At 37.2% G+C, this 25,682-nt stretch overlaps 3 protein-coding genes across 25 annotated transcripts; all 3 read right to left on the bottom strand.

Moving 5' to 3' along the window:
- Window positions 1-231: 231 nt before the first annotated feature.
- On the bottom strand, window positions 232-23,878 carry LOC110923472 (putative protein TPRXL). 23 transcript variants are annotated; one of them, XM_035984407.1, is made up of 4 exons: window positions 23,049-23,878; window positions 22,532-22,641; window positions 9,768-10,364; window positions 415-2,937 (listed from the first exon to the last, which is right to left on the bottom strand). In XM_035984407.1, exon 1 carries the CDS (start codon window positions 23,728-23,730, stop codon window positions 23,089-23,091), a length of 642 nt encoding a protein of 213 aa, XP_035840300.1. In that variant the 5' UTR covers window positions 23,731-23,878; the 3' UTR covers window positions 415-2,937; window positions 9,768-10,364; window positions 22,532-22,641; window positions 23,049-23,088. The 23 variants fall into 23 exon arrangements, with proteins under 23 accessions (XP_035840308.1, XP_035840300.1, XP_022023270.1 ...); XM_022167578.2 differs by having other exon boundaries at window positions 9,768-9,874; XM_035984404.1 differs by lacking the exon at window positions 9,768-10,364 and adding an exon at window positions 4,788-7,018.
- Window positions 11,334-14,451, bottom strand: LOC118479325. Its single transcript, XM_035982490.1, has 2 exons — window positions 14,325-14,451; window positions 11,334-11,950 (listed from the first exon to the last, which is right to left on the bottom strand). The coding sequence occupies exons 1-2, from the start codon at window positions 14,449-14,451 to the stop codon at window positions 11,334-11,336; spliced, it is 744 nt and encodes a 247-aa protein (XP_035838383.1).
- Window positions 23,879-24,632: 754 nt separating the features above from the next.
- LOC118485944 (phosphoserine aminotransferase 2, chloroplastic-like) lies at window positions 24,633-25,259 on the bottom strand. The gene has a single exon (XM_035982489.1). It carries the CDS (start codon window positions 25,257-25,259, stop codon window positions 24,633-24,635), a length of 627 nt encoding a protein of 208 aa, XP_035838382.1.
- Window positions 25,260-25,682: the final 423 nt, after the last annotated feature.

The following is a 25,682-nucleotide window of genomic DNA, read 5'->3' as shown; positions in this document are numbered from 1 at the left end:
AAATAACATACAAGTATACCTATACTTGAAATTATATATGTGAGAACCATATGGCAAAACAAGTTAAAAATATATTATTTTTAACAATATTCCGAATAATTGTATGGAAATAATTTAAGTTAAAATATCCTTATTCTAACTAATATATATATATATATATATATATATGTATACAAATTTGGAATTATATATACAACATACACCAAGCGTGTAACTCAAAGTATACCAGAATTCCAAAATAAATCTTAATAAATAAATAAATAAGGCTACGAGTCGCTACACGACCTAAGCGTCTAATAAAACCTAACACGTGTGTAGGTCGTTGTTAGGACCGGTTTTGACTCCGTAACGATTGCAAAATAAACGTGTGATGTGCGGAATCCGTACACGAACGTGACCGAACACACGAGAACGTAATATAATCGGTGATTCTTTATAGATCTGAAATCGTACAAGAAACGTGAATCACCTTGCCACTTTCTCTCTCTAGATTCTCTCTCTAACCTTCAAAAGCTCCAAGTCTCTAATGTGGCAAAAGTCCTAAACTAAAGCCTTAACTCCTCTATTTATAGGTCAAGGCTTATAAGGGATTTCCCCTTATTTACAATAATGCCACCTTGCCTTTTTCTATCTAATATTACAATGTAAGGCGAGTTTTCTTCAGTTTCAGCTACAGTTTGAATTGACGGAGGCGATAGACATAAATGCACCAACAGGCTCCCCCTTGGATATTGCCGCAGTCAATCCGTAGTCAAACTCGTAGCGTCTTGTCTTTCTCTCTCTCTTTGAGTCTTCTTGAAGCTTTAACATCTTCAGAAACACAGACTCCTTCTTTCTCGAACAAAATCCCCGTGGATTTTTCTTCAGCTTCAGCTCCCCCTTTCAGTAGACTCTTCAGGCTCCCACTTTCGTCAAGCTTCCGTGCTTTCGGGATCGACACCTGGCTTTCCGATTACAAGCTCCTTCATGATAGATTCCTGGCACCTTGAATCCACGCTTCCTCTTGTGTTGAGCTCGTCTTTAGACTCCCCCTTAGACTCGGCTGTCGGGATCGTAGTCTGGAAAAACATCTGCAAATCTCAAACGTTTATAAGTAACAATGTTTTGAACATTCAATTATCCAGGAATTGTGACCTGGCTCTTTTAAACTTTCTAAATCAAGATCCTGGCTTTAAGATATAATAATATGAATATATCCAGAAATACTTGATACTCTCCCCCTATCAATAAACTTTAAAGATTTGGCATTATTTAAGAATCCAACATCGAAAACTGGCTCTTTCCAATAGATTTTAAGAATCTAAAAATCCAAATCCTTCTTGGTTAATCATCCAAGTCCAATTTAATGACCTTGGAGATATCACAAACTATTTTTGATTTTTGATTAAAACATCAAGTTTCAAATTAATGAACTTGTTTTATTTTCAGAAACACAATCAGCATACTAGATTTTGAAACTCAGCTCTCAGACATCGGTTGTCGAAAATAAAATAGAAATCAAAATCTTTTTGAATTTTTCTGAAACATAAAGCAGTAAAGAAATATTTACAAACATATTTACAGACAATATTTTTGTTTGAGTTCGTGTCAGAGGATCATATCAGTTTATGACAAATCACTAGCACCGTTGAGCTTTGAACACTTTAAATTCTCAACAATTCACTTAGATTGTCAGTATACTGATCCACTTAAATTTTCACACAAAGTTCAATTGATTCAAGATACGAATTAGTGTTTTAAGGACTTAACTTATTCGTGTGTCCCACCTCAGAATATACTCCTGTATCCAGACTCCTATATTCAGTCTTACAGGTGAATGTACACTAATGATATCTGTAAACGGGTAATGCGAGGCCATGAGAGCACAGGTTAGAACTTCCGTTCAGACAAAGAGATGATGGCTCGACTTTAGGTGTGTCCCGTTTGGGGATCTTTTCTTCAACAGCACATGATTAGCATTTTTCAATGTTTCATCATTTTTTATGCTGAGGGTAGGCTTTATGATTAAAGCAATGCAAAGCATTATACGAGGACTAGGCTATTGCTCCCGTAAAATCAGAAGTCCTGGTATAATACCCCAGATATCACCACGCACAAAGACATAGTATGTCATAAATAGAAAATCTTTCAAACAAGATTTCGGGGGTTACCCATATATCCGAGAGATGTTCCCCACGAGATAAGTAAGTATTTGATATTTAGGTTTATATCTCAAAAACAATCTACTAAACGTGTAAAAATCTACTGGCATATCATCAGTGAGACCGTTTATCACATTTTAACTTTCCAATTCTTTAGCGTACTGTGATTGTCTACTGATGTACTATCATTTCCTCTTTTTACACAAAAACTCTTTTTCGAATTTTATTAATGTTTTTGTCAGTAGGTTTTTATCATGTTTTTGGATTTTTCAAATTTTCTAATGTTTTTGGATTTTCTGACAATTTCTTACTCCCCCTAAAATTCAAAATCATTTAAAGAAAATTTGACAAACCGGCACTGATAGCTTTGTCTCGCCATCCATTTTCTGCTTAATATGTACCGAATTGCATGAAAAGCAGTAAATACCCCCATGATTTACAACACATTGATCTTTTACAGTTTGAAAACCGTTTTTCAATCTTGTGAAATTAATCATGTTTGTTCCGCCGTGAGGGTTTCGGCATATTCAATTAACATATTTTTTGAATTTTTGAATATTTGACAAAATCTAAAAACAAACATATTTTTTATTTTTCAAATTTTTGACAAAATAAAAACATATTTTTGGTTTTAAATTTTTTTTTAAATTTTTAGGGCTTTTTAGAAATATTGTTTATTTATTTACAGAAAACAAACAAACTCCCTGTTTCAACCATCACAGGGTTCAGCAGCCTCCTCTTCTTGTGCTAGGCTGCTCTGACACTCTTCTTGACATACAGATATCTTCGGAAGCACCTGCACATTCAAATATTCAATCACTTGAACAATTTAGCCCAGGTCTGTTTGACCTTAGGCATTTCAACACAATAAGCTTCATTTAATTTTGGAAAATCTTTGTCATTTTCAAAACAAGTTTTTTCATTTTTTACTTCAACTTTTTCATCTTTTGCCGAAGCAATTTGTTTCTTAACACACCATGTTTGACCTTTTGGAGTCCCTCTTTTATAAAAATGTGAATCTTTTTGAACATTTTGATTTTGAACAACAACTTTTGGTTTCCAAAACTGGTTTGGTTTTGTTGCATCAACTGTTGTTTTCCAACTTTGTGTTGTTCTAAATCTGGACGTCACTGGTTTCCATGCTTGTTGTGAGTCAGCCTTTGACATTTTCGGCTTCCAAGTTTGCTTTGAATCAAACTTGGTTGACTTCTGATTCACAACGTCAGACTTCTGTTTTTGAACGTAAACCGACTTCTTTTTCGTTTCAATATCAACAGGTTTCAGATTTGGACACTTGCGTGCAAGATGTCCTGTTTGATCACATTTAAAGCATGTTCTTTTTGAGACATCTTTGACCTGTTGTTGTTGCTTTTTCTTTTGAGCATAGAACTCTTCATTAGACTGTCGTCTAAATTGGAGTTCTTTTTCTTCTTCTGAACTTGTTCCGTGAACAAAATATATTTTTGCCTGACAATTTGGTGTTCCATTTTTTCTTCCAGTTTTGTTTCTTTTTATAACCTAACCCAGGCTTCATGTTTTTCTTTTTGAAATCAGGTTTGTTATAAAAATTTTTCTGACACTTTCCAGCAAACTTTGGAATTTCAGACTTTTCAATCTCAACCATCTTGAAAACTTTATCAATTTTGTCTGAAATCACATTCTGAATCGGGAATACAATATCTAAGAATAATTTGTCTGATCCAATCATGGTATAAACCAATCCTTTTAAATCATTATTCAAATCTTTCTTAGATTTTGAGTTTTTCAGATATTCTTCATGAAAACTACCTTCATTTTCATCCTGTGATTCAGATTTACCTTTTTCAACGGACTCTTCTTTCAACACACTTTCAACGACCTTACCTACCACCTCTGAATCACTAGAATCATCAGATTTGGAATAGGTTACGTCAATGTTATCTAGCAATTGATCGACCATGTTGAAAGCTTTTTCAACCTTCTCATCATCATAAAATGCAAACTTTTTCGGTGGAGGAACTTGATGATACTCAAAACCAATGCCCTTTTTGTTTTTCTCAGAATCATCATCACCCGGTTTTATGTTGAAAATTCTTTCAAGCACATATGATGACGCATGATAACACTATGTAACTTGTTGTTATCCTGTTCTAAATCAGCTATTTGACGCTTTAGCTTAGCAACATCCTCAATGTAAGAATTCACAACTTGTTGCTTTATTGAATATTGTCGCTTAAGCGTATCAGTTGTTTCAGAACAGTATTTCAATCTGGATTGAACAAGTTTCATTTGACTTTTCACATTTTCATATGACTCTTTTGTAATGTGATATGCCAATTTTATTGAGTCATATTCCTTTTTCGTCTCTTGAAAAGCATTCTCTTTTTGATCACATTCTTCTGTCATTTTTAAAACCTTTTCTTTCAAAATCTCATTTTCTTTTTCTAACTTCGTGCATTTTTAGTTAGTTTTTCGTCATTATCTTTTAAAACATTTTCATTTTCTAGCATTTCTTTGCATTTTTCTTTGAAAACATTTTCGATTTTATTGAATTCAAAATCTCTTGTTCTGAATTTTTTCGTCTTTTTCAGTACAAGCACTGCATGGTTCCATGCATTTCTTGCACTATTCAACAGTTTTGATTAAGACTTCAGAATCAGATTTTACCTTAGTGATTGACACTCCGGTGTTCTCTGCTGCAGTTTCTGTCTGATCATTATTTTTCTTCTTTTCATCACCAGCACCAGCTTCATCACCAGCAACTAAACTCTCCTTCTTTACCTCTTCTTCTTCTTCTTTCTTCATCATCTCTTCTTGACCAACCTACTGTTCTTCAGTAACAGCTTTTTCTTCAACAACTCCTTTTATCACCTTCTCTTCTTCAATCTTCTCATCTTCAACTTTCACGGCTTTGACTTTGACTTCTTCAGCCACTTTCTTCAAATCATCAACCAATTCTTCAACATTTTTATTCATTCTCTCTCCATCCCTCTTTTTCAAACTCGCAGTCATCACGTCACGAATTATCTTATCCAGCTTTTTCAGATAACCTGTTTTATCTTTCGCAATGTTCGAATAGTATTCGCCGGACAGAGGAATTACAGCAAGAACATCATCAAAAACCACTTCTTTTTTTGTGAACGACAGGATCACCATTTCTGTTGACATAGCAATCTCTCTTCTTGTCATATCTTCCATAGTACTTTGCATCTTCGTATTCTTCTTGCATTTTCTCAATCCTGCAGCCTGCAAAGAATCTCTCTCTTTCAGCTTTCTAACTCAGAATTTCTTCTCGACTTCTTTCCTTGATTTCAGCAACAAAAACATAATGTTTGCTTTTTGATATCGTTCTGCCATGAGCTGTTTCAACACGATCTTCTTCTGGAAGAATCTCACTCCAATCAAACCCTTCGTCATCATGGATTACTGCACAAGCTCTTGACTTTTATTTGGGATTATTTTCAATCAGTTTCGGCTCTTCTTTGCTACGGTGATAAATTGCCTTCCGATAATAATCATCATTGAAAGGTTTCTCAGTTTCATCAACTTTAGAGTTTTTGCATTCTCTTTTGAAATGACCTTTTTGCTTACATCTGAAGTAGGTCACTTTGGATTTGTTGAATCCCAGCTTTGTTGACGGACCACCGATTGTCTGTTTTCCAGTAATCTCCATGTATCTCTGAGCTCTTCTGATGCAGCTTGCTAAACACCAGCGGATATCGATAAGTTCCATCTCTTCCGGATCAATCTGGCCATAGTCTTCTTTGGTCAATTCAGAATTTCCAATTTTACCAGCTACTAGACCTTCATATGATTCCAGAACAGATGCAAGGAAACTCATTTGCTGCTTAGCTGCATTAATGCTCATAGCTGGAGAATTCTTTAGCTTAAGAGCAATGTTGCACAGTATTTCCTCTGATTCATCAGGATTTGTTTTTTAAGAAGATGAGTGATATCCTGGATTGTAGCTTGATAAGCTTGTTTGTGGTTCTTTCGTCTTTTCAACGCTAAATCCGGTCTTTGGTGATTCACCAACTTTCACCGAAAGAGCATTGCCCTTGTAGTAAAGACCGACATTCTGATGATGCGAAGAACCGCTCATCTTGCTTTGCTTTTGTAGCTCAAGATCATGACTTTCAATATTTTCTATCAAGGCATCAAGAGAAATTGAATCATATAAAACATCATTTTTCAAGATAAACACAAACGTTTGCCACTGATCAGCTCGTGGTAACGCTTCTATGATTTTATCTATTATTTCTTCTCTCGTTTTCTCAATCTCAAAGCTTTCGAGTTCAATTTTAAATGACAAAAATGTTCAATCATTTGCCTCACTGTCTCTCCCTTTAAGCTATCAAACAAATCAAATTCCTTTTTTAGTAAAGCAATTTTGTTCTTTTTAATTTGTTTGCCACCTTCGGCTTTAACCCTTAATGCTTCCCAAACTGATTTTGATGACCCATCATGATTTAACAAATAAAATATATCATCGTGGATAGATTGTTGAATCAAAGCGATCATCTTCTGCTCATATGAGAATTTCCGTTTGTCTTCATCTGAAAGATCTTTGAGAGGGATTTCTTCTTTCTTGTCATTGATCGGTCGACTGTATCCAAACTCTAAGCAGAACCAGCTCTCGTGAGCATATATGCCTTGTTCCAGTTCAGGAATCTTTCTTTCCATCAAGTGTAATCCTCTATCTTCTCAAGCTTAGGTGGTTTCGAATAAGTTCCATAGAAATTTTCATGTTTTATGTTATCATTGATTGTTTTTGTTATTGATTTTGGTGTGACAGTTGATGTTTCAGACGAGTCAGATGTAAACACGTTGTAGAACGTGTTGTAGAACTCTTCAGCCATGACGTTTCTTGTTTATCACTTCAAATATCACCTTGAAACCTTGCAAACAAACAAACACACGATCAGTTTAAACAATATAAACAACTGAATCGGACGGGAGGTTGATCGATCGAACAGAATGCTGGTCGATCGGACAGGTTGCTGTTCGATCGGACGGAAAAGCTGTTTGATCGGACAGAGTTGCTGTTCAATCGGACGGGAAGGCTGTTCGATCGGCTTGCACTTCAAGCAATGGCACAAAAAGACAAAGACGCTTGATCGATCGGCTGGCACGTTGACATCTTTGACCAACAACAATGCAAAATCACATGTGAACTGATAATATCACAAGCACACACAATCAATCAATTAAATTCTAAATGGCCGACAATCAGTTGTGATATAATATGCAATTGGGCCGATTGATATATGAATTACTTTGATTGGGCCTCAAAAAGAAATGCAGACAATTTATGGCCGACAAACATCAACTACACACTTACGTGAGTTGAATCAAGATGGCCTTCTATTGGACCGCTAATATCTAGTTGGCTGCACTTGACTATGATTGGACCGAAATCTTTGTGATGTATGCAATATATTGGGTCAATGACATATAAAGAATCCCTTGGGCCATGTGATATACAAATGACAGATCAATTTGATTGGGCCGCTCACAAACACATGCAAACAATGATATCATGCACATGCAAGATTATCAAACAATTCAAAGTATGGCCGACAACTATTATCTGTTTATCACATGCAACTTCAAATTTGTCAACATTGAATGAATGCACATGGGTCGATGTCAGTGCATGGGTATGATGATTGGGCCGCAAAACTTTAAATCACATGTACACCGATTGCTTTTAGTATTTCACATGCATTACTGAAATGAATTAATGAACTTTGACTGTCAAAAGCTTGATCGGTTGAGATGAGTGAAACAAGTTGCCGGTCGATCGGTCAAGGATGCTAGCCGATCGGACTGCTGATCGATCGGTCAGTAGTCAACAAAGTCAACAACTATTAATGAAATGCAATGTAAAGTGTGACAATGAATCGGACAGGTGTTCGATCGAACAGCAGTCAACAAGTCAAAGTTTTAAAATGTGATACAATGGAACGAACAGTTGTCCGTTCGGTCAGAGATGCTAACCGATCGGCTGGCAGTTCAAAGTCAACGATTAAATGAATTTTCAAAGAATGTGCTTTGGATCAGACAGCTAACCGTTCGGTCAATTGTCCGATCGGTTGGCACCTTTTAGAACAGTAACATCAACAGTCAACACATTCACAACTTTTTCGAACAAAAAATCTTAGATTTCTCTCAAACCGTTAGGAATTAAGATCTGAAAATTTGTAGGCTTGTAGATCTGATAGTTTCGCACAACATATCCAAAAATTAGCAATTTTGAACCGTTAAAACTCGTTTAATTTGGTGATTTACGGTCGAAAACGTGAAGAAATGTAAAGATGAAGAAATTTGACAAATCTGAGTGAAATTTGAATCTGATTCTGATGATTTTCTGTGCGAAATCATGCGTTTGATCCGTGCAATCGAGCTCCTGCTCTGATACCACTTGTTAGGACCGGTTTTGACTCCGTAACGATTGCGAAACGAACGTGTGACGTGCGGAATCCGTACACGAACGTGACCGAACACACTAGAACGTAATATAATCGGTGATTCATTATAGATCTGAAATCGTACAAGAAACGTGAATCACCTTGCCACTTTCTCTCTCTAGATTCTCTCTCTAACCTTCAAAAGCTCCAAGTCTCTAATGTGGCAAAAGTCCTAAACTAAAGCCTTAACTCCTCTATTTATAGGCCAAGGGTTATAAGGGATTTCTCCTTATTTACAATAATGCCACCTTGCCTTTTTCTATCTAATATTACAATGTAAGGCTAGTTTTCTTCAGTTTCAGCTACGGTTTGAATTGACGGAGGCGATAGACATAAATGCACCAACAGTCATGGTACGACCCGTGGATAGAGACTTTGAGTACACGAGGCTGCTGACGCAAACTAGTGAGCTCATATCCCCCTTTTCTTTTAACTGTTTTCGGATTTATGACTTTCGGGGGGTGAAATACATGTTTCAATTGTATGGTTTAGCTAAGGAATGAACTGTTAGATCGTGTGGATGGGTAGGTGCACACTTAAGACCAGTAATCTGGTTAAAGACCGAGGGGCATGAGTGGTAGATCTATCGGGTGTAGCGAGCCCCACTCATGGGTTCTTGTATGGTCGCACGTAGTGATTATGTCGTTCCAACCAGGTGGACCGGAGAAAATTCGCTAGGTTTGAGCCTTCCTACGTCATTGCACACATATTAATGTCCGTGCAAAACATTATTTGATATATGTTCATTGACGCTTTACATACCGGTTTTCAAAAGAATCTCTCAAATGCTTACAAGATTATTTGGAACTCATAACAAAACGCATGAACTCGCTCAACTTTTGTTGATGTTTTCAAATTACATGTATTTCAGGAAACTAGATGGATCTTCGGCGATGGAAATTTTTTCAAGAAGTGCATTACAAGATTAGATGTCATCCACTTTTGAAGGGTTTGGTTTGTATATCTTATCTTGGATAAGATATATGACGCAAAACCTTGGTTAAAGTAGTCTCTTGTTAAAAAGTCCATGTATGGAACTTAATTTCTTTTGATGGGTTGAAACTTAACAACTTATGTTTGTAATAGTTTTGAAACTTATGAATGGATGAACATCATTTTAGTCATATAGTTGTTTATTATAATCGAATGCAATGAAAACTGATCAAGTCACACGTACACGCTTCTGCAAAAGTCAGGGTGTGACATGATGGGCCTCGTATAAAAGGGAAACGTCGGCAGCGGTTGGCATCCTCAAATATCGCCTCTCGTACAGAGAGATAACACCTAATAAAATAGTGTTAATAAAAAATAATTACAGTGTAAATTTAAAAACTAATAATAATGTAAATTTAAAAAATAATAACAATAAGAATAAAGAATAAAAATTACATTCACAGAAATTTTCAAGAGAATCACGACACATTCTTGACGACATCCTTAAATATTCATCATATGCATCACTCGTTGTGTCGTACGCCAGTTGCCTAGTTGTTGTTGTACACTTTTGTATTCTAGAGAAACCAACTTTGTGACTAGCACTTTCACTTTGCGTGAAAAAAGGGAATTCGCCCGCAAGATCATTAGAAATTTTAATGAAAAGACAACGGCTCATACGAAACCTACGCTTAAACTAAACATCATTGTACAACGGATTTTCACAAAAATAATCTTGCATTAGACGTTCATGAGTACCTAATCGATCTCGTTCAAGAGCCAGTTGTCTAGTGCGCGATGTAGAGGATTGGGCTTCTTCTCGCAAATAATTAATCGCCTCCTGCGTAATTGCGATAACCATATCGTCAATAACACCGTCGGATGAAGAGCTCGAAGAAAATCGGATGACATTTTTTAGTTGTGATTGGTGTGTTTGAGTTGTAATTGGGGTTTGTTTTAGTTGTGATTGGTGTGTGTTTTAGTTTGGGATAGGTTTGTATTTATATTTGAATAAAAATAATTTTTTTTAAAATGAACGTTGGCAACGGATATGTTGACCAACTACCTCGATCCTCCCAATTTCATTCCGTTACCATACTCGCAAAGACCCTATGGCGCCTGGTCTTAATTACGGTAGTATGGGGTGGTGGCACCCTTAGGCGCCATTGATGGTGACATGGCGAATGTAGCGCCCCCACACCCTCCGACGTTACTAAATATAGAGGTCAATTGCTGATTGATGTTATGTGATAAGGGTGTAAGGAGTGGTTAAACACTTTGGAGTGGTAAACTAAAAACCGACCAATCAGAGCGCGTCATGTCAATCAGGCAAAAGTGTTTAAACTTTGCTGAAAAGTGTTGGCAATGGTTTAAACACTTGCTGAAGTGGTAAACTTTTATTATTATTTTTTTTGTGCACTATTTTATTTAATATTAATAAATGTAGAATAAATACATTAAATTAAAAAACAATAAACTTTCATAAATTAAATTAAAAACATCAAAGTTACACTAAATTAAAAAACAATAAAATTACATTAACTTGAAACAATTTAAACTAGTCTTCGTCGGAATCGACCAAAAGATGGGGTAAATCTTGACTTGCGAGATGATCTATGAGATCGTGTTTGAGTCTCCAATGCGTGTCTTCATCCATCAACTCGCCCAACACCGTATCGTCTAGAGCGGGCTCGACCGGAGGATCCCGAATGTGCACCGGTGCTATCGTCTTTCCTTCATCTTTCAAAATCATGTTGTGTAAAATAATACACGTGTACACGACACTCCTAATTTTTTTAACGGATCTTGCTCACATCGGTCGACTCAATACACCCCATTTCGCCTTCAAAACACCAAAAGCCCGTTCGACGTCTTTTCTTGCCGCCTCATGTTGCCTCTTGAATTTCTCTGTCGGACAAAAACGCCAAACGAAATGGGTGCAATCAAGGCTACCGAACATACCTGGAAGGTGATGTTTTTCCTCATGAGCTTGGTATAAAAGTGCCATGTCGTGGCTTGTCGGTCTACGTAAGAACTCTGGACCGTATATTTTGCAAACCGTGTCACAAAAATATTCTAGGCACTCGCGGGAAGTTCTTTCGGCCATATGCAAGTACTCGTCGTTCTCGTCTGGAGTGTTACCAGTTGCGAGCTGTTTAATAGCCGATGTCACCTTTTGCAAGGGCGTAAAGCCCTTCTTACCTCGCGCATCGGGGGCCTCTACAAACCACGGGTCGTTCTCTTCCACATCGGCCACAATTTTTAGAAACAAACGTTTCGACATACGGAACCTATGCCGAAAGATATCTTCGTTATACTTCGGGTCTTCGACAAAATAATCCGCCATGAGTGTCTCATGTCCCTCCTCACGTTGACGTTCAATATATCTCCTTCGGTTAGATGTGCCCGTATCTTGAAGTTCGGCTTCTTCGATGAGATTTTGAAAAAAAAAAAAAAAGAATGCTATTATCGGATGAATCGTCGCTACTCGTGGGTGGGAACCATAACGGGAGTTCATCCGCCATTTTGTATTGTAAATTTTTAGGAAGAATTGGTGGTATTTTTTGGTTTGGTTGGGTATATATTTGAAGGTATTTGGTTAATGGTTTGGTTTGATATTTATAGTTTAATTTTTTAAAGAAAAAATATATTTTTTATTTAAACGGTAATATTACCGTTAAAGGCTGGCCCACCTTCAACATTCCATCTTTCCCGAGTCGGCAACATGTCCCTGATTCGTGATGTTTGCCGCGTCGCCAAAATGTCGGCGGCGGTGTTTGCCGATCGGCAAACTTGTTTGCCGCCCCTTGCCGCATGCCACACCGTACACCCTAAGTTGTTGAATAAATGTTGTGACCACTGAGAGGGTTCGTATTTATTAATGGTAATTTAATGAATCTTGTTTACAGAAAACTTTGATGTTATATATTTGGATAAAGTATGGTTTTGGAATTTTTATTAAATAAATTATAAACTCAGCAACAAAACCTGACAGTTTTATTAGACTAGAAGGTATGGGGGCCGGCTTGGCCCGGCGCCGGACCCCCACACCGCCCCCCTGGCCCGGCAATCATCACAACCGGCAAGCACAAGACGGGTGTGCCGCCCCAAATTTCAAAATCCAACCGTTATACATTATTAAAAAAAAAAAATTCAATTTCCTTTTAAATTAAACAATAAAAAATATGTGTGGGGCCCCATCCTCCATCCCCCTCCATCTTCATTTTGGCTCATCCCATGCTAGCCGTCTACGTGGCGCCTACGTGGAGGCTCATCCCCGTGGGGATGAGCAAAACCATACCTTCCAGCCTTAAACGTTTCAAGGTGATTCTAGATTGGAATGTTTATGGGTTATCTCACAAGCCAACTAGTAGTGCATCCTATAGTAAACAAAAGTAGTTAACTCTTGGAGGTACCCACTGGTTCCAATAGTTCCAACTTCCAAATATGCAATACTATTAATTAATGTTATGAGACAACTTTTTATTTATGATATTTTCATTTTTATAATTTATTGTGTACTTATTAACAACATATATACAACAAAACAATATATAAATCCAAATTTAAATGTGCAAATTAAAGCTGTATGTTTTAAATTAAGTCACTTTCATTTATAATTATTAGAGTAATCATAAAATTCGCCCATATTGTTTGGTAAATCACAAATAAATCTATTACAAAAATCATTCATGTGGTTTGCAAACCTTTTATGGACTTGGTCTCCCCTCAAACGACATATACATTTTTTAAATGTAAAGGCATCACTTGTTCCTCATAAAAGAATATTCTGTCTTTCGTCCATTCCCTCTCTTGCGAATAGACAACAATTATACGCTTAGAACCAACCTTAACCTTTGTCTCATTAGCTTCAAGTATTCCTTGGATTCACCTTCACATTCACCTTCCACAATACATATGTGTTTGAACAACCATATATAATTATGGGTTTTAATACCTACTATATTCTACCACAAGTTGCGAGGTCCTTCTATGTGAACTCTATGATATGGTTTATAATTTATTACATGTTTTACTAGAGTATTGCTCATATTTTTCTTGAAAGTGAGGTGGACAAACGAAGGTTGAGATAGTTTAGAATTATCATATCTAGGAGGATTTTGGGTTATGTAAGATATACTGATGATGAAAGCCAAAATCCAAGAGAACCATCTTACTTGTCTCATGGAATAAGTTAAAATGTAATCACAAGATCAGAAGTTTCCTCACTTGAAGGCTTCTCAAAACAGCTACCCCATCTATTGGAACATAAACTACTAACTTCAAGATTAGAGAATAGAAAAACAATGTGTTGGAAAACAAAGTGCTGGTCAACAAATCAACAGTCAAGTCAACTAAAGTCAAAACTGAAGATTGGTAGATCAAGTCAACAAGTCAAAGACCAGAAGTTCTGGATTTCAAGAAGTGCTGGTTCTCAACCAACAGTTCTGTGAAATCCAGCACTTCACTCTTTCTCATATCAAAAGCAGCAGTTTAATGTAACAGTGTAACTATCCAGCAGGCAGTTACATCATTTAATGAGCTGTTAAGAGTCGCGTTCATGGTGACATCACCAACAGTTCACTCCTCCTATAAATAGTTCGTCTTGTACATTGTAATAGTTAACACTTCGGTGGTGTTTGTTTTTTGGGCAAAAGCTTTTCTGAGCACTTATGTCTGCGTCACGCAGACGCGCGCAGACCTTTGGGTCCTGCAGCTTGTTTGTTTTCTTGAAGAGCTTCTCACTAAAAACATCTTCCCCACCTCTTCCCCACGCAGACATCAACCCAAGTCTTCAAACCTCTTCTCTCTCTTCTCCTCTTCTCCCTCCAGCCGACACCACCTCCTCTGCCACCACATCCACCTCCGACACCACCTCCTCCGCCGCCCACCTCCACTCCGCCACCATCTCCACCTCCGACACCCATCTCCTCTGACACACCACCTCCTCCGACACCCACCTCCTCCACCTCTACCTCTACCCCCACTCTGAACTGACCTGAACCATCTCCCTCCACCTCCGCCGCCGCAATCGTCGAGTGTCGCCACCAAGGAGTGGTGGTCGGCTCTGTTTCTCTCTCCAGTGTCTCTCTCTCATGTGTATCTCTCTCTCCGATGTCTCCCTCTCTCTGTCGATCTCTCTCTCTCTCTCTCTCTCTCTCTCTCTCCGACGTCTCCCTCTCTCTATCGATCTCTCTCTCTCCGACGTCTCCGGTGGCCTGATTTTGAGAGAGAGCAGAGGTGGGTTCTTGGAGTGGGGGCTAGGGTTTGCGGTGGTGCTTGGCTTCGCGGCAGGTGTTGACGGTGGTTGTTGGTTGTGGTGGTGGCAGGTGGATGGTGGAGGAGGTGGTGGCGGATGGTTGTGGTGGTGGTGGTAGATGAAGGCAGAGAGAGAGAGAGGTGTTGTGTTGTGTGTGTTGTGAGAAGAGAACAAGGGTTTTTGTAGAAGTAAAAAAAGCAAACAGTCTTCTCCTTACAGACTGCAGACCTTTGGTCCACCTCTTCTCCTGTAGATGTTTGCAGATGTGGTCCGTAGACTGCAGACCTTTTACCTCTTAAAAAACAAACAGCACCTTAGTCACTTAGAGCATGAGCACATAAGAACTAAGTGAGAGAGCATTCACCTGGTGGGGGGGGGGTATGTTTTGTATCTTGCGATTGTGTTACATTCTGATTTAAATTCAATGAAATCATTTTGTAATCATTCCCAAATTTAGTTGTGTTAGATTGATTTGTTTGTTTACTACTATTTGATTGAATTTCTAATTTGATTAACTATTTTATCAGAAAAACACATACTACACACACTCTCAGATCCAACAATTGAGGGAGTGGTGGAATGGTTGGGGAAAGACTGGGTGTTCCTTGTGACCGAGGTTCGACTCCCACTCCCCCATTATTTTCTGCGGCATCCAGGTGAAGGGCGAATTCGGATGGCGCCGGTTCGTCTTGTATGGGAGGCGAGGTTTACCTATTATTCCACTGTCGTTCCTTTGGGTGGGTGGAGGTCGGGTTTCCACGCATCTGGGAGAGCCAAGGAGCTAGCGGCGGTCGAGTGGTCGACCTTGGCCTCAACGCGCGATGTCACGGTGGTTGGCACATCATTACTTGTCGTTCAAAAAAAATTAAGGTCTTTAACACTGTTGAAACACCTGTCACATTGGCCCTGAATCATAGAAAATTCACCAGACCAGTACAAGTTACTAATGCACCTCATGCAAACATCCGACTAAAACAGAAGAATTCTTATTCTATCCCTAATCAGTGCAAAAGAGGTCTGATCAAAGTGCTGAAATAAATGCATTGGCAGAGAACCGAAAGGAGCTGATTAGTATAGTACAAAAGTTGTCAATGGGTCAAAATGACCAATCAAGTTGGGATGGAACCAAGCCTGCAAGTCACAAGGCATGGGTTCCAAAGTCCTATCATTGATTAGTTACTTTGTAATAAAAAAAAATGGAAATGTATTTACTAAAACATAACTCTTATTTTTTTTCTAAATTTTCAAATTTCAAAACTTCTAGTTACATACTAGTCGTTTTACCAAAAATAGAATAAACTTCTGGTTAAATACTAATAGTTTCTCAAAAGACTGTTTTTTCTACCTGTATATGTCAGACAAAGGTACAACGGTAAGAACTAGGGTTGTAAACGAACCGAACGTTCAGCGAAAAGTTCGTGAGCCGTTCGGCGGGAAGTTCGTTTATGTCCGTTCGTTTAATAAATGAACGCATGAACAAGAAATTTAGTTCGGTTAGTTAAATGAACGAACATGAACAGAGGTCTCGTTCGTTCAATTGTGTTCGTGAACGTTCGGTAAGATGTTCGTGAACGTGTTCGTGAACATTCTTTCATTTGCATTCGTTTATGTTCGTATGTTTGTGTTTTAATAAAAGATTTTTGTAATTTCATATATTTTATCTATACTTTTTAAATTATTAAACTTATATTTATTTTATCACCCTAACAATTAAACTAGAAAACCCTATTTCACATTGCTTATGCACCATTCCCCTATTGACCTCCGTTCCACAATAAGGGATTCAAGTTCCAGTGCTACGGCTATCCACCTGTATCCTTCATCGCGTTTGCCAAATTTATTTATGTTCGTTTATGTTCGTGAACCATTCGTGAACACGCTCATTTCCTTAATGAATGAACACGTACATAATGTAAACCTCCGCTTTTCCATAACCTTCTTAACTTAGAAAGCGTGTCTTGTAAATCTATTCTTGGAAACCTATTCCTCTCATAATCATATTTTGTCGTATCATCGTAAATCCAAGGCTTAAATTGTAGTAAAATCCATCGTTTTATCTCAAATTATACCCTATTAGTCATTCATACTTATGTAATTTTGATTCGTTATACTTTGATTCATTCTCCGTGATTCTTGTAAACACATGATAAACACACAAATGCTTGTCTTACTTATTCAATTCGTACGTGTTCGATACCTGTTTACGACATACATATGCTAAGTTATACTTCATCATACTTGTTTTATGTTGTTCATACATAACAAACCCTTATAACATGCTTATATGTCATAACATGCCCTTAAAACAACCTAAAACCTATATATATGGAACTTGAGGGGGGCTAATTGTAATAAAATCAAACTTGAAACCAGCACTACACCGGCTCGCGGACAGCGACCCACCTGGGCCTTGCCTTCGTGGCCCGCGAGTCTCCAGGATCCGAAGTCAGTCCACTAACTCGCTCGGGATTGGGCATTTTGTGGGTTTAGTTGTGTTTTTAAGTGTGTTTTCTACATTTAAAGCTCACCAAACCAACCCTAATCCATCCCCTCTAAAACCCAACACTCCTCCAAGATTTTTCCACTTTGCAACTCACTCATAACACTCTCAAATCACTCTAAAACGCAGCTGCAAACAGAAGTGGACAGATTCACTGCAACTCACAAAAACAAGCATAACTTCCTCATTTCTTAACCTTTTTCTTTGATTCTTCTTTCTAATTACTTAGAACAACCTCAGGTATGTTTCCAACAGGTTTTCCATGGAAAACCAAGGCTGGAACATCACCAAATAAGGCTTCAAACTTTCTGTTTTGATTAAACACTTGATTAACTCACTTAACTTGATGTTTCTCATACACATTTCTATGTCCTTATGCTCATAATCACTTCTATGGTTAGCTAGGCTTAAAAACAAGGTTGTGACACTCAAAATCAGAGGTTAAAACCTCATAAACATTCTGTTTTGATAAGGGTTTTACCCACAAGTGATGAACAAGCTTAAAGCTTGAAGTTGTGTGATTATTTGGATAGCTTGGGCTATCCTACCTTCAATCCACACATCACTTGATGTTTTCTTAGTTAGATAGTATGTATTTCCATTCCTTATTGTATGGATTCATGTCCATCCTTGTTGTCTATGACAACTTGTGCATTGGTGAAACACAAGAGGTACCTAAATGGAAGATTTATCTTCCTACTTCCTACATGACTTCTATGACATTTTTGTGGTAATATTGGACTTAAAACATATAATATAACCTATATAATGTATATAATACTTATGATAACCAAATTTTTGATGATAACCTAATGGTTATTTGTCAAAATAGTAGGTTACACCACCTAAGAACATAATACTCATCACGATTCTAATGGGCATTTTGACCCATGAAAACATTTAAACTCATTTAAGGTTCATAGTGTCAAGAATGAGTTTATGTGATTAGATGGTTAATTTCTCATATGTAATTTCCATATTCCTTTTTAAATCCCGAATCTCGACTCTAAACATACCTTGAACTTTAACCCTTATGCATTCGTCCTCCCAATCTCATACACTCGTCAACACTTGGACGGAAGACTTAGCAATTTTATGAGTATACTTGAACCCCTTTTTCGTTTACCACTTTTGGGGTGTAACATGTTATCTATTAACTTACATTTAAACTTTATTCTTAAATGCACAAACATTCCTTATACATGCTTGCATACTTGATTACTTGATACTTTAAACTTGGGGTTATACGTTTTGTGTTAGACTTATCATTAAATTCGTACGAGCCTATCCTTGACATATATAGCGCTATAGGATTAACGCACCACCAGTAAACTTGAGGTTATGTCATGAGCTTATTGCGTTTCATCGTTCGGTTGATTTGTCGAACACATGCCGATTTTATTGTTTATCTTGTATCAAGAGCTTGCCACATGGAGTTGTTTGAAACTTATCTTTTATGCTATGTATGAAAACTTGTATACCCGCCTTTGCTTTTACATTGAACTTTATTTTAAACATGTTACAGGTTGAGGATGACAATGCTTTGAAACTGAAGTAGTGTTGATGCTTAGATACACATTTAGACGTCTTAGGTCAAATACGTTGTATAAATTTCATACTTTTTGTTGTATTGTTTTCTTGTATTTAACATGTGGTATTTCAACTTTCATGTAGTGTATCTTTAATTCTATTGTCACAATTAGCGTTATGTGTGATGAGCAATCTTTCTTCGTCTCACTCTGATGTTTCCGCCATCGGTTGGGGTGTGACACATAACATATCGTTCGATAAGTGTTCATGAACCGTTCATGAACACATTTATTTCCTTAATGAACAAACACGAACAAGGCCTTATTCGTGTCGTTCGGTTCGTTTACAGCCCTAGTAAGAACAGGTATGCTCTTTATTGTCAGTTATCATTTCAGGCCCAATACTTTTGTCTATCCGAGGAAAAACACCTTCCTATGGTATCCCAAGACAGATATACTTCACACAAAACATGCTGAGATGTTATATCATCTCTAATAAGCTGACCTATCTTTCAAAGAAGGACACACATAAGATAGATGTTACTTCTTCAGATTCATTCTTGATGCTTTTCTTCTAACAACTGTTTCTTTGTTTAAAAATGTTGTTAATTCCTTTTTAAAACAGTAGTTTCAAGATTCATGATGGATGAACATCTGAACATCACAAAAAAACAAAAAAACAAACAAAATCACACTGTCGTATTCAAAAGATAATCTTTCAAACAAATGATCAGATGTTACAAAATTCACTTCCTAGCCCATATGAAGAAGAGGTGAATCTGGTATACCCTGTTGATAAGATTGCATGTGTGGCTTCCACTCTTCTGATTGACCTCATTTGGTTAAAGACTAGCAGTGGAATCATAAGTAAGACCACCTTGCAGGCAACAACAGTTTGCTTCCACAGGAAGTCAAAATTGTCGGAAGTCCTCGGTACCAAGAACAAGAGGCATCACTGTTTGTGTAAAACCAGCGATACGACCACATATTGGGCATATGATTTCACTGGATTGAATGATGCCAATACTCTGAAACTTCTTGATTTGATGATATAAGCTAGGAGCCGAGGTCTCCAATCTCAAGTAAATGGTCACCAAAATGCCTCAAGATAAGTCCAGCTGATCCATGAATATACCCAACAGCTGGCCTCATAAATAGAAGCTAAAAATCCCATATCTGTTAGTCACTATCACATCCTTCTAACCACAGAAAGCCAAACTACTGGTATGTAACACCCCGAAAACGGGTTTGGTAATCAAACCCCGTTAATACTAAAAGACGGGTAAAATACCGTTAGTAGTGAAAGTAACCCGGTAAATATTAGGATTTAAATAAATAATCCTAATATTAAATAAAAAACGAATAAGAGATTCCACGAAAATAGAAAGGATAAAAAGGCCCGAGTTCACGGGACCTAAAATATAACAAGTCATAATTTCCCCGAACCCACTAAGATAACTAGGAATACCAAACCTAGTTAATAAGTGGGAATATTGTTAAAAATAATTAGGTTGTGACCTAATTAATAACTAACCAAACATGAAGGACCAAAATTGGGTAACTTGAAAATGGTTTTATAAACAAAAAAAATAACACAACACACATTTAAGTGTGTGCGTGCGTGAGATGGCTAGGAGAAGCTCCATGGGAGCTCAAACCCTAAATTCAACAAGATGATCAAATTGAAGGCCAAAACTAGCTCAAATCAAATGCATGAACACATACAAATAATCACCAAGTCAAGGAGATTGTAAGGTATGTCGAATTTTGCAATTTGGTGATGTTTTAAAATTATGATGAACAATCATAATCGAAATTCTGGAATGAATGATGAATCTATGAACATAGTTGTGATGAATTTCATGTTTAGAAACAAACCCTAGTTGAAAACTTGATGAATTAGTGTTAAAAACTAGGGATTTGATGATTACCCATATGTGTGCTAAGTGGGTTTTATGACAAGAAGATGAACACTTGAATTAAAGTGTTAAATTGATGAATATTGATGTTATGATACTAGTACTAGGTGTAGTTCAAAAACACTAGACATGGAGGTTTGAATTTTGATGTTAACCTTGGTAAAAATAACTAGTTATGAACTAGTTTGTAAATGTGTAAAAGTATGCCCATTAGGTGTTTGATAAAATGCCTAAATGAACGCTAAAATGTGGGAATTTCGGGTGAAACACATATTTGAATAATATGAAAAATTATGCGAAGTATGAACTGTCACGGCCCCCGACCCGGTTTGACCCGTGGCAAGAGCCGCGGGACAGGAATCCCGTGGTATTTAATTTAGGTGACAGCGGAAGTCTTTTTAACACAGGATCTTTTAATAATTTAAACTGCTCGTTTCATAACTTTAGGGATAAATTCCCGAAATTTACAATAATGTGATTTCTCAAGGTTTTTATATTTACTGTTTGGGATTAAGATGTTATTTATACTTTTTTTTTTAAAATAGCATATGTTCATTTGTGTACGTAAAGCGTTCGTGAACAAATTTAATTTCTGAATGAACAAACACGAACAATAATTTTCGTTCGATATTTGTTCGTGGATAAGTTCAATGCTAAACGAATGACCATGAACAAGCCTTCATTAGTCCGTTTAGATTAGCACGTTTATAGCCCTGTCAATGAGAGATGGGTATACGTGAATAATATCTCCACTAATCGAGTTGTTCTTCTTTAACAATATTCAGTGACTTCCTTAAACCTGTCGGCTTGTCTGCTCAAGACCAAACTAAGTATTAGAACCCGTTTTCTATATCATGTTCATCATATCTCCTAATTGGCTTCAACAGTTCACAACTTCAATCGTTTTTAGTCTCTACTATCTCCTAATTTCCCCATCAGATGTTTGGCCACACACTCGCATGCCATAATCAGAGTTAGGCTTTGAGGCAATTTTCTTTAGGCATGTCTATAGGAAAGGAAATCATGGAACCAAGTCTCCTTTAACATGAAGAATGTTGCTTTAGTTTTCTTATTTAGCTTTGAAGAAGAGTTTTAGATGGTCCTTTCAACAATTTTTCTTTATTTTCTTTATTATGTGAGGTTCAATTTTTTCAACATAAGTATCCGTATACCCATGACAGTTGGGCATTAGTTGTCTTTAACGCGTGAAAGTCCAACGGTTTTAACTTCTCTATAAAGGTTTTTAACTTCTCTAGAAAAGGCAAGCCAGCTCATGTTTCCATTTCCCCAAAGTCAAGGTCAAAATCTTAGACCATGCGTAGTGGTAGAAGGTTATAATGCCCCCACCATGGGGCGTTTTGCGCCATGTGGCGTCCTAGTCAGCAAGGGGGCATTATAGCAAAAGTGGTGTAGTGGGTATAATGCCCCATAATGCCCCTTACAATTATTAAAAAAAAAAAAAAAAAAAAAAAAACCTTTTTAAAAAAGCTGAACTATCCCACATGGTCTCTTCCCATTGGTCAACACTCACATGGTCTCATGCAAGTTAGTTTCATTTGGCGTTTTAAAGAAAACGCTGGAACAAAAATTTTTCAAAAATTTTACAAAATAACGCCCCCTGTAATGGAGGGGTGGGCGTTTTCGGGCGTTATTTTTGAAAATTTTTTAAAAAAAACGCCCCACTACACATGGTCTTATACCACATCATTCCTGTTGCGTGAACCATCATCAACAATAAACAAAACAAAACAAAATTTCAATTCAAATTAAAATAAAAATTACACAAAAAGTAAAAATTACCTTACACGTAACGAATCAGCCACCAAACATAACGGCGAATACGACGGAATACGGTGGCACCTAACGGAACGGCTCTGCACGCAACAGAACAATACACGCAATCCACGGCACTGCACGAAACGGAACCGAACGGAACATAACGTCAATCAACAATCAAATGATTCAACACAAACAACACGAAAATCGTATGAGTAATGAATGTTACAATTTGATGTTTAATTTAAGTTAATTAAAATTTGAATCCGTTTAGTTAATCTAGTTTGATGAATTGAAGTTAGTTAAAATTTAATCCAAAAAAGTCCTTTCAAATTGTTCAATCACAATGCCTGCAAGCATATATTTTCATCCATATACAATCGAATAAGCTTCATTCATCCTTATGTCAAAATTCAAGGATTGATTTGATGGTTTGATGATGTCATGTCGTCGAATTATATAAAAAACTGCACTCTTCGCCGGAATCCGGTCACCGGTACATGTTGATTTGTAGTAGAAAAGGTAGGATATGTAAAATTACCAAACCTGTAACCGTAAAATATGACGTATGAACAACAAACTCATACGTCATCGGCCTTTGACATGATCGACAACCGGCTAGGTCGCGGCTCAAACGCCGATCTCCGCCGCTGTTGATGCGACGACGGCCGGATCAACGCCGCGAGAGCTCGTTTAACCAGATCTCCACCTTCAACGGTTCCAATTCGCACAAGCGAGTTCGTCATCGCAGATCTACGAGCGTTTAATCGATTCGGTGAGTACGTTTGGTTAATATTGTAATTCTTATGCAAACTACACCGGAACGAGCCTGGATGCGTCGTCGGCGAACACATACACGTCTTCTTCGGCAAATTCTTCAACGGATTCGAAACGTTTTGCTTCCGTACAACCTGATCTCGAGGATTAACCGCCATAGATCGGTTCGGAGATCCAGATCTGCTTGATAACGAAAACCTGACGGAAGATGACGACACCGGAGCGAGATTTACACGTGTCGGAGATGACGAACGGCTGTAGACATGAGTTGACGACGGAGATGAATAGAAACTGGAGCTTGTTGATGACGCGAATGGAGATGATGACGTGTCACCGGCGAACGACGGTGTGTAACCGCCGTACCGGCCGGACGGAGAACTCGGCTGTTGAAACGCCGATGTTAACGGCAGGACCGGTGCGTTTGATCTTCTAGAAGATTTCCGCATATTTTTAGAGAGAGAAAGTGAGTACGTGTTTATGGTGTTTGTGTGTGAGAGAGAAAGGAAAGAAGGCAGGGTTGGAGGTGTGATTTTACTGAAGGACCCTTGGGTCTTCAGTTGGGCAAACCTAGCTCTGGTCCGAGGCTTAATTTATAGGGTGTTTGATGGGGTATGGTTGTAATTATTGGGAAGTTTAGGGGTTATCAGTATGCGGAGAATATGTTGGTTTTGGTTGATAAATCTAACCATGGTTAGGTTATGGTTGCTGGTTAACCCTTTTAATTAAGGCTTCCACTCCTTAATTAAATGCTTTTAATAATGGAGCTTTTTCCACTCCTTTCCCTTTATTAATTACGCATTAAAAATTTTGTTTTAAATATTTTTCTAATAAAAATACCTTTCTTGTGTTGTTAATCATTTTTATTAGTAATTACATGATTAAATTATGATCATAACGAATATAAATTTATATTTGTCATATTTAATTCAATTTTATAAAGAGAAAGATTATACAATATAATAAACGAATAATGTGTTCATAGTTACTTATTAAATAATTTTATGAATTTTAAGTTTCATGTTAACCTTTCGATATTCGTATCATTTTATAAATAGGTATAGAGAGTAAATTGTAAGAATTGTCCTTTATCTTTATACTCATTTGCAGGCGCTGTCCTTTATGTTTAAAATTGACGAGTTTTGTACTTTATGTTTTCAAATCATACACGTTTTGTCCTTTAGCCCTAACTCAGTTAGATTTTTCTGTCAAATCTGGTCATATGCAATGCACATGAGGGTAAAATTGTCTTTTTACACTATTCTTTAAAAATACATAAAAAAGAACAAAAAAAAATATATATCATAACAAAACCCTTTGTCTTCCCCCAAATCAATCTCATTTCAAAACCCTAATTTCTCTTCAACAACATGCAACAATTCTCCATAATCCAACCTTCATTCTTTCTCAATCCCTCAGGCGACACCCACAACCGCCACAGCGCCACCACTTTCCTTATAATCACAATTGTAACCCCAGATGGGCCCACATTCTTCTGAGCCCCTGCATAAATAATCCCAAATTTCGAAACATCAATCGGTTTTGAACAAAAGTTAGAAGACATATCAGCTACCAAAACCGCATCTTTGTTTTTTACAGTGGGGTAATCTTTAAACTCAACACCGTGAATAGTTTCATTGGCGCATATATGCAAATACCTTGCGTTAATACTCTGATCCAACTCATCAAAAACCGGTAACCCGGTGTATTTCTCCGGTTTACCGGTCCAGATCACTTTAGGTTTGCAATATTTTGTTGCTTCTTTATACGCCTTGTCGCCCCATGAACTGGTGACGATGTAATCAACTGGATCTTCCGGTTTACATATGTTTAACGGGATGCTAGCGAATTGGGTGGTGGCGCCGCCTTGAAGGAACAAGACGGCGTAATCATCGGAGATGTCGAGTAATTTTCTCAAATCTGATTCTGCTTTTTGAATGATTGAAAGAAACTCTTTTCCTCTGTGGCTCATCTCCATGAAACTCTTTTTTGAATTTGAATGATTGAAAGAAACCGGTTAATATTTTTTTCTTTTATATTTATTTTTAAAGAATAGGGTGAAAAGACAATTTTACCCTTATGTGCATTGCACATGACCATATTTGACAGAAGAATCTAACTGGATTAGGGCTAAAGGACAAAACGTGTATGATTTGAAAACATAAAGTACAAAACTTGTCAATTTTAAACATAAAGGACAGCGTCTGCAAATGAGTATAAAGATAAAGGACAATCCTTGCAATTCACTCTAGGTATAGAGCTTTGTTCTAATGAATTATGTACTTTTTTATATCTATAAAATGTAAAACAAGTATGTAGCCATTTAAAACTTGTTATGTATCAAATACTATGTGACTATTTAATATTTATTGTCGAAACATATTATGTTGAAAGTTTTTCG

The sequence above is a fragment of the Helianthus annuus genome, chromosome 2 (assembly GCF_002127325.2).
Source record: "Helianthus annuus cultivar XRQ/B chromosome 2, HanXRQr2.0-SUNRISE, whole genome shotgun sequence".
Taxonomy (NCBI): Eukaryota; Viridiplantae; Streptophyta; class Magnoliopsida; order Asterales; family Asteraceae; genus Helianthus; species Helianthus annuus.
Note: the sequence above shows the minus strand (reverse complement) of the source record. Positions and strands in the feature narration are given on the sequence as shown.

What these genes read in the sequence shown, in the direction of transcription:
- LOC110923472 (XM_035984415.1), bottom strand. Translation starts at nt 23,730, where the DNA reads ATGCGGAAATCTTCTAGAAGATCAAACGCACCGGTCCTGCCGTTAACA.
- LOC118485944 (XM_035982489.1), bottom strand. Translation starts at nt 25,259, where the DNA reads ATGGAGATGAGCCACAGAGGAAAAGAGTTTCTTTCAATCATTCAAAAA.
- LOC118479325 (XM_035982490.1), bottom strand. Translation starts at nt 14,451, where the DNA reads ATGGGTGTCGGAGGTGGAGATGGTGGCGGAGTGGAGGTGGGCGGCGGA. An exon ending in GAGGAGAAGAGAGAGAAGAG is followed by an intron (nt 11,951 to 14,324) that starts GTTTGAAGACTT and finishes ATCTCATCGAAG; the next exon opens with AAGCCGAACTTCAAGATACG.